This window comes from Eucalyptus grandis, chromosome 9 (genome assembly GCF_016545825.1).
Source record: "Eucalyptus grandis isolate ANBG69807.140 chromosome 9, ASM1654582v1, whole genome shotgun sequence".
Classification (NCBI taxonomy): Eukaryota; Viridiplantae; Streptophyta; class Magnoliopsida; order Myrtales; family Myrtaceae; genus Eucalyptus; species Eucalyptus grandis.
In genome coordinates, this window is record NC_052620.1 from 17,698,651 (window position 1) to 17,708,198 (window position 9,548).

The 9,548-nt window shown below is 41.1% G+C and overlaps 1 protein-coding gene across 1 annotated transcript; it reads left to right on the forward strand.

Annotated features, from left to right (window-relative positions):
* Positions 1 to 555: 555 nt before the first annotated feature.
* On the forward strand, positions 556 to 2,753 carry LOC104418455 (peroxidase 73). Its single transcript, XM_010029811.3, has 4 exons — positions 556 to 1,038; positions 1,161 to 1,361; positions 1,485 to 1,650; positions 2,158 to 2,753. Exons 1-4 carry the CDS (start codon positions 823 to 825, stop codon positions 2,562 to 2,564), a joined length of 990 nt encoding a protein of 329 aa, XP_010028113.2. The 5' UTR covers positions 556 to 822; the 3' UTR covers positions 2,565 to 2,753.
* Positions 2,754 to 9,548: the final 6,795 nt, after the last annotated feature.

Below are 9,548 nucleotides of genomic sequence, written 5' to 3' on the forward strand. Positions count from 1 at the left end.
AATGCGCACGTAATAACCGAATGGCCAATGAGTAGATTACTTAAATGCTTTTTACCCTACATTTAAGACCATCCATTTCACGTCACCATTGCTACGAATAGTCATTTGGAGCCTAAAATCTGAGTTGGGATTTTGATTACTCAACCATCGATGTTAGCTAGAGCTGTGGCAAGACGAGTTGGCTCATCATATCACCATTATTGGCAAGATTTCCCCGGCACATCCACATGGGTCGCACCTATTTGGGCTCCTTTTTATATTTCAACCACTCCAATTCATTTTCGCATCCATATGGAGAAAAAGATCTCAGTGACCTTATGCAGTGCCGAGAGTGTCACGACCTTTCCATCACGTGGATACTCTCCCAGCAACAAGCACTGGCGCTTGGCAGGCCTACATGCAAACCCTTTTTTAGTGCTTCCCGAAGCGCACTCGAAGCTGTGGTAACGTGGATGCTACGTCCTCTCTCTCTCTCTCTCTCTCTCTCTCCATCTGTCTGTCTGTCTCGCGATTTGGACCACGTTTGGGTTCTAACTCCTTCAAACTCGTCCACTGATTAGCAACACGACGGAACAAATGAGACGAAGGCGGCCACTCGAAGAAGCCCACATCGACGTCTCTTTTAAATTACTTTATCGAAAACCCCCTTACTTTTGACCCTCTTGTTCTTTTTTAAAAAGAGAGATTCCCGTCGTAACCCAGCGGACACTTACGAGCTACGATCGCTTCTGTCTAAACCAGAACCCATGAAATTGCCCTATATATACACCACCTTTGTCTTTCGCTCCCTCGCCGAAACCTGCTTCTTTTCCCCTTCCGACCATGGCTTTGTTCCGACTCTTCGCGCTGTGGTCGCTGGCCATATGCTTCTGCCTCTGTCCTCACACGACGTCAGCTCAGCTGAGGCAGAACTTCTACGCCAACGTCTGCCCGAATGTGGAGGGCATCGTGCGCAATGCCGTTCGACAGAAGTTCCAGCAAACATTCGTCACTGTCCCCGGAACTCTTCGTCTCTTTTTCCATGATTGCTTCGTCCAGGTAATTTCGATTCCCCCCATGATTGACTTTGAAGACCCATTTGGTCATTTTTCGTTCGAGATTGACCAATCAGCAATCTTTTATTGGCCTTTCGTGTTTTGGGACTTGGTTTGGATCGATAGGGTTGTGATGCTTCGGTGATAGTGGCGTCCACCTCAACCAACAAGGCGGAGAAGGATCATCCAGACAACCTGTCGTTGGCCGGAGATGGGTTCGACACTGTGATAAAGGCGAAGGCGGCCATCGACGCAGTTGCGAGCTGCCGGAACAAGGTCTCGTGCGCGGACATCCTAGCCATGGCCACCCGAGATGTCATCGCACTGGTGGGTGTGCTAATTTCTCACGTTGAAATAGTTTTCGAGTCATCACAATGCCGATCGTTGTGACCCGAATGTCGATCTTGGTGCTGTGCATGAAATTGAACAAGCGAATTGGTGAAATTGCAGTCGGGAGGGCCGTCCTATGCAGTGGAATTAGGGAGATTGGACGGGCTGAGTTCAACGGCGGCGAGCGTCAATGGGAGGCTCCCTCATCCGACCGACAACCTTAGCCAGCTCAACGCCTTGTTTGCTGCTAATGGCCTCTCCCAAACTGACATGATCGCACTCTCAGGTAACCGCGCGTGCTCAGCACGGTTCCATCGCATGTGGATGTATAAAGTGAATACAACATGGTCGACTATTCAACAAATTAACTTGGATAGTTTCTAGTAACTACTAAATATGCTCCTTAAATTTATAACCCTTCTCGAGGGGTGCTACTGCTTCATCATGTGATCAAATTTGTTTGATAGACTATTAAGTTAATCGTTATCACCATATTATCTGATATATACTTCAAGAAACGTGAATTTATTGGTTTTTTTAATTGATCAAACAAACTATAAAACACGAGCCGGTGAGATTGCCCCGATCAGAGATGGTACATTGCTGACAAACCATTATAAGTATGTGCAACTGGAACATGGAAAGGGTCAATTATATAATGAGATTTGGTGAGTTTGATGCAGGTCATCTTGCTGTCACTCAATAATATTATACACATTATCGTCATATCTATCTTTACAACATGATTAGGTGTCCCAATCTATTTGTCTTGTTATCCATGGTCATTTTACAGCTGCCCACACGCTCGGATTCTCCCACTGCGACAAATTCTCGAACCGGATATACAACTTCAGCCGCCAGAAGCCGGTGGACCCGACCCTGAACCCGAACTACGCGACCCAGCTACAGGGCATGTGCCCCCGGAACGTCGACCCGAGGATAGCCATAAACATGGACCCGAACACCCCCCGGACCTTCGACAACATGTACTTCAAGAACCTGCAAAACGGGAAGGGCCTTTTCACCTCGGACCAAGTCCTCTTCACTGACCCGCGGTCAAAACCCACCGTGAACGCATGGGCCAGTAACTCCCGGGCCTTCCAGAGCGCCTTCGTCTCCGCCATGACCAAGCTGGGCCGGGTTGGGGTCAAGACCGGGAAGAACGGAAACATCCGCCGCGACTGCGCCGTATTCAATTGATGATCCGATCAATCGAGGAAGACAGCAAAGAGTATGACGAGAAACGTGTTTAATTTTGGTTTCGTTTAGTTAGCGAGGAAAGAAAAGTGAAAAAAAACGATACATCTGATTTATGAATTTGGGTTTCGATGTAAGTGCAGAATGTCGTTGAATAAAGCACTTATGAGTTGGGATGACGAATTCAACTGAGAATAATGTGGTTGCCATGCTTTGTTATGACTTTTCCACCCAATTGGAGTGTTGATAACGCCTCGGCGTGATTCCTTTTGTAAATGTAATTTAAATTTTAACTTTTTTTTTGGCATTTTTGGTTAATGATTAGTGATTGACTACCTTACCTTATTTTTTATTTTAAAATATGATATAATTGATATTGGATCGTACGACGGGCTTATCCACACTTTCAAGTCCTTGTCATTAACAGCTGGATTATCTATTGATGCATACGAAATTTAATTTGTTAGGGGTCATTAGTTTAATTTCCACCGGCAAATACGTGCTGACGTTGCGTGCGTTCGAGAAAATGATGTTTGTGAGATTAGCGAAATCGTTTATCATGAAATCTTTGAATAATTAATACGGAAAGTCATTATTGGAAAAAATTGCACTGTTCAAAGGAATCGTGTATATGGAAAAATAAAGTATCTCAAAATTTGAATTTTTTTGGGAAGATTGTTATAATATAGAACAACTTCAGATTCTTATAGGAAGCATGTAAGAGACAAAATAGAATTGTTAACTTATGTATTTATAATGGATAGGAGTGGGCATGGTCCAGATTGGAACTGTCCCAAACCAAACCTAGGGATTAATCCATACAGCATTGATTCTCAATTTTTGGAATCGTGAACCCACCTTTGTTAAGTTTGAGATTGAAGATCGTATTGACTCTATAGGTCCAGTTCAATTCCAAGATTAACTTGAGACCAACTGTTTTTTTTTTTTCTTCTTGAGACGATAAACATACTCTTTTCAAATTAATAATACATTACCGAGGGAAAAGTACCAAAAAAAGTCTAAAAACACTTGCATTGGTAAATTCAGTCCTAAACTTTTCAACACGACCAATTCAGTCCTAAACCTTTTAATATTGGTACCAATTCAGTCCATCCGGCCAATTTTGTTGGCCGGCGCCGACGTGGTATTTTTATGATTTTTCGAATTTTTTTATTAATTTTTTTATTAATTTTTATTAATTTTTTTTTTTTTTTTATGCTTTCTTCTTCGCCGCCACTGGGCGAGGGGGCCCTCGCCCGCCGCCGGTGGGTCGCGGCCCTCGCCCGCCTCTCCCGAGCCTCCGGCGAGGCGGCTTCGCCCGATCCGGCTAGCTGCCCGCCCACCTGGGCCGGGCGAGGCCATGGCGGCCATCGCCCGGGGCGGAGGCGAGGGCCGCGGCCCTCGCCAGCCGCCGGCGAGGGTCGCGACCCTCGCTCGGCCTCGCCCTGGGCGCGGGCGAGGCCAGCCTCAAGAAGGAGAGGAGGGTGTTGGGGCGGCGGGCTAGGGTTTCGGAGGCGAAGATCGGGGCGGAGGAGCGGCGGCGTGAGTCGCGGGAGGTGGGGACCAGGGCCTCGGATTGGGATCTCGTGGAGGTGAGGGCGGCGATGACGAGGCCGAAAGCTCCGGGTCGGCGACGGAGGAGGCGCGGGGACTCGGCGGCAAGGCCGGGCCGAGGCCGAGCGGCATGGCCGCCATGGCCTCGCCACTGCGGCGGGGCCGGCTCGCCCGAGATCTCCCGCCTCGCCGGCGGCTCTGGGAGGCCGGCGAGGGCTTTGCGGCCCTCGCCCGGTGGCCGAGCGGCGAGCTCACCGGAGGCTCGCGGCAACCTACGAAGAAGAAAGCAAAAAAAAGGAAAAAATAATAAAAATCATAAAAAATTCGAAAAATCATAAAAAAATTGAAAAAATCATAAAAATTGCCACGTCAGCGTCCGGCCACCGGCCGACGTCCACGTCAGCGCCGGCCGGTCAAAATTGGCCGGATGGACTGAATTGGTACCAATATTAAAAAAGTTTAGACCGAATTGGTCCAATTGAAAAGTTTAGGATCGAATTGATACCAATGCAAGAGGTTTAGGACTTTTTGGTACTTTTCCCCATTACCGAGTAATCAAACTTTGAACACCAATACATATCAAATATAAATCTAAGATAGAGTAATAATAAGAATCTTCATTTGTGATTGTTGAGTTGCATTAATGAGGTGGGCCAAGAGAGGCGAGCGATTTCACCAACCAAGATATGCTAAGGTGAGTGAGGAGGAGCCAAAGGCAAGCAAGGCTAACGCAAGAGAAGAGGGTTTCTATCTTTTCTTTGGTTGAATTTGGGCTTTCTACTTTCTAATTTACACAGCAAAATTGCATAAAAAAATAATAGAGTTGGAGGTGTAAGGGTTTAGAGTAGACAAAAAATATATAATATATAATATATACAAGGTTGGATCAACCATAAAATTTCAAGGCCGAGGACCAACTCGAACAATAAGATCCAAGAGTCCTAAGATCAAGGATCGACTCAGTCCTCTCATGAGTTAGAGTAGGACTGGCTAGGTTGAGCCAATCTAATGTCAGTTCGGGGCTGACCCTGAGATTAATGCTCACCACTAGTCATGGGTACAACATTTACAAAATAATTACTTGACCAAAAAAAAAAAGAAAAAGAAAAGAGAGAGACTTGGGATCCCTAAAAAGTGGGATGCCTTTTTATAAAATATTTTATAATGACAAATTTGGTATGCTATATTGCTAATATGTATGCACGACTCCCCTTTATACACGATGGGTTAACAATCCTACCCGACCGCCTTTTGTAAGGAAATAAACTACTTCTCTAATCATTTCGAGTCATCCATTCCCGATCATTGGCCTTCCGGCAAGACCTTCATTTTAAATTTTCTCTCATTGGAGGGATCATTGGCGGAACCATTGTCTAAGGATGATTTTAACCGCCAACATCACGATTGTTGCTATTTGGTAGGGCATGTAACCACTTGTTATGACATTCGGCTATTTATCTGATTATAACTTCACCTTGTCATCCTATACTCGACCTAAAGATCTATATGTAAATAGGGACTTGACAATTCAGGTAAGTTTTTTCCCAAATGTTGGATCATATACCCATGAACCACCGTATCCCCATGTGCCACAATACCCAAGGACGTAAGGCTATCCTTACCGTAACTCTAGCCTACATCCTTATGTTCCTTTCAATTACGAATATTATGTCCTGTCAAAGTATGCCTCCCGATTCCGAGTAGGTAATGTGTCCCTCCTGGCCAATTCCTTACTTTGGAAAGCGAGCTAGACCAGCTTCTTGAGGCACGACAGAGAGGACCACCAGGGACAAATCCCACGAGAACATTTCCTAGGGCTGTCTCGACTAAGGAGCGTTGAGTATAAGGGGCGAGTCTGTTGTTGGATGCTGGAGATGATTAGGATATATTTTAATGATGTTTAGGATGTTTCTTATATTTTTTTAAAATTCTGCATATATTTGGGAGATTCACTATATGTCCAGTTGTGTAAATCCTTGATTGATCGTACTTGATTTAATTATCATATAATAGTATAAATATGTTCATGTATTCTTCATTGAAAAAACATTGAAATACACATAAATTTTTAATTTTTAATTTTTTTACATATTACTTCTTATCTTGGTATTAGAGTTAGTCGTCAAGTGTGCATCTGGAGCTTGTCTTGCATCTCGTGAATTTTCTTTCAATAAGTTCTAATATTCTCCAATTTTTTTTTTTTTTTTTCATTAAGTCCCAATATTCTTTGGTGAAAGTCAATTTCAACATTATTCATCTCATTCAATAGCCAATGTTAGCCTATTATGTTGTTGCATAGTTTGCAAGCCATGTTATATGAGGAAGTTCCTTCGAGTCTATTTCGTAACAATGTCATTCACATAGATTGCATTTCTTCACAATGGTCATCATGACACCACTTGCATAGGCTGCGTTGCTTCCGTTTGTGATTTTTGAAGAAATCAACAAATTTTTTGGTTGAAGAGTAAATTAGAGAACATTTGGGAATATAGTGAAGGTTTGTGATTTTTGTAGATAAAAAAATTAGGGATAAAATTGGGGCTTGACTTTAAGGCTTTGTTCGTTTCGCGGGAAAATGTAGCATGTCTGAAAATTATTTTCTAGTAAGCCATTTTCCAAGAAAATATAATTATTTTAAAGATTCGATAAAAACCTGAAAATGAAGTGGAAGATATTTTTCGTTGTTCAGTAAAGGAAAATATTTTCCTCCATATACTCCTTTTCATTTATTTTATTTTTTAAAATTGATTTTTCATTTTTAAAATCAATTTTTTAATTATTTTTATTTTAAATTGATTATTAAATTATTTTTTATTTTATTTTATTTTATTTTCTTTGTTTTCCATTTTCTTCTTTCTTGACCGATCATTGGCAGCCATGGCTAATGACTTGCAAGCACGAGGCTCGCCCACCTCGACAAGCTTAGGCTCACCGCTCGCCAAATCGACAAGCACGAGCATTGCGTGAGCAACAAGCTCGAGGCTCGTCGATCTAGCGAGGCCTAAGCTAGCAAGCTTGGAGCTCACCGATTTGAGAAGGCTTGAGTTCGGCGAGCTCAAGGCTCGCCAAATCGGTGAGCGTGAGCTTATGGCTAGTGAGCTCGGGCTCGTTGATCTTGCGAGCCTTGAGGTGGGCGAGCCTCGAGCTCGCCACCCTCGAACCTCACTAGATTAGTGAGCTGCAAGTCTGAGCTCACCAGATGGGAAACAAAGAAAAGAAAAAGAAACTTTAAAAATAATTCGAATTAAAAAAAAAAAAAGACAATTAAAAATAATTCGAATTAAAAAAAAAGAAGAAAATTAAAAAATAATTCAAATGAAAAAAAGATAAGAAGAAGAAGAAGAAGAAGAAAGAGGAGGAAGTGAGGATTTGTAAAGGTGTGAGATAAGAGAGATCAAGTGAGGAAAATGTTTTCCACTTTTCAAAAGTGGAAAACATTTTCCCCTAATTTAGAAGACTTTTTTCCTTCATGGAAAATGTTTTCTTTAAGGAATTCATTTTCCACGAAACAAGCGCTAGAAAATTCAAAAACGTTTTCCTAGAAATTGTTTTTCGCGAAACAAACGGAACCTAAGTTTGATTTTTTTTTAAGGAATTAAGCTTGTTTCTAATCTAATGCATATCTCTCAGTAGCCATTGATTTCGGAAGACAAGAATTCTCATATAGCCAGTAAAAACGACAGCCCACAATCTCCAACAAAAAAAAAAAAAGACACTAAAGTTTGGAATATGTAAAGTATCCTCACCATCTAGTTCTCCATAAACCCAATTGACCAAATTTAGGATCCATTTAGAAACATTGTTGTTTTTGGGAATAATGTTTTTTTTAGAAATAGTTCTTTTTTATTTCTATTTCTTGGAACAATTTATGGATAAAACAACGAGTTGGTAACTATATAAATTTTTTTATTCTTAGAATAAAAAAAGAACAAATGCGTTTGGGTGTGGCCTCAAATTTTTTTGATATGGAATTTCTTCTATTATTTCTTTTTAGAATTTTCTTTTCTTTCTCTTTTCTTCTTCCTCCTCTAGTTGGTTGCCACAAGGAGTGGCTGGTGGTGAGTGGTGGTGGCAGGGGACGGCGAGCGATGAGCAACGGCGGCGATTGGTAGTGGGAAATGAGAACGGGCAACGATGGCAATGAACGGCGCTAGGCGTTGGTGAGTGGCGAGGCTCCAATGACCGATTAAAGAGGAAGAAGAAAGAACAAAAATAATAAAAAAAAAAACGAAAATGACTTATTTTCAGAAATTATTTTTGAGAACAAAAAGTTATTTTTTAATTTCTTATTTCTGTTTTAAATCTATTTCTTAGCCACTTTTCTATTTTGGGAATTAGAAAAATTAACGATGTTATCAAATAGATTTGTTCTTTTTCTATTTCAGGGAACAAAAGAACAAAAAGAAAAAGAAAAAATAGAAGTATTTCTATGCAAACCCTTGGTTGAGGATGTTTTACTCCGGAAAAAGAGCTAGCAAAGTCGATCAATAATAGCAGCAGTGGATGAGGTAAAGAGGGAATAAGAGGAGTGGGAAAGCACAATGAACTTGAATGCCAAGTGACAGATAAGAAGTATTGAGTTGTTAAGGGTTTTTGCATGACAATGGTTACTGTTTATTCTATTTTTCTATTCTTTTATTCTTTGGAAGAGAAAAAGAACAGAAATTTATTTGGTAATATTAGTTAATTTTTCTATTCTCGAATAGAAAAGTGGCCAAGTAATAGATTTCAAATAGAAATAAGAAGTAGAAGAATTTCTAGAAATAAGTCATTTCTTTTCTTTTTGTTCTTTTCTTCTTCTTTCTCTTTTAACCAGTCATTGGAGCCTTGTCGCCGATTGCCCGCCTTTGGTCATCTCCCGCCATCGGCGATCGCCGCCCACCATGATGACCGGCTAGGGGAGGAAGAATAGGAGAGAAAAAAAGAAAAAAGAAAAACCTCAAAAACTTATTTAAAAATTAGAAGAAATTCCACATCACAAAAAAATTCATAGTCACACCAAACATATTTTTATTTTTTGTTTATTTTTCTATTTTTAAGGTAGGAATTTTATATAGTTACCAAATACGTTGTTTTACTCAAAACTATTCCAATGAATAGAAATAAAAAATAATTATTTCTGAAAAAGAAATTATTTTCAGGAACATAATTATCAAATGCTCTAAGAGTCTGTTGTGGAGAGTTTCTTGATGATTTGATCCACCACTAAAATCCTAGTTGAAGATGGTGAAGTCGAGGTCGGCGCTCAAAAGCCTTAGAAGTGTGGAAGTGATGACGTAGCGAAGCCTAGAAGTGCTTTCAAGTGTGCAAAAGTCTACTGATAATGATTGAATTAGACTGGTAGATAGATAAGATCGTGCTATGCAGCAATCATCGTGTATGAAAATTGGTGGTTGATAAGATGTGGCGTGTCACGGAGACAAGTTGATGAAA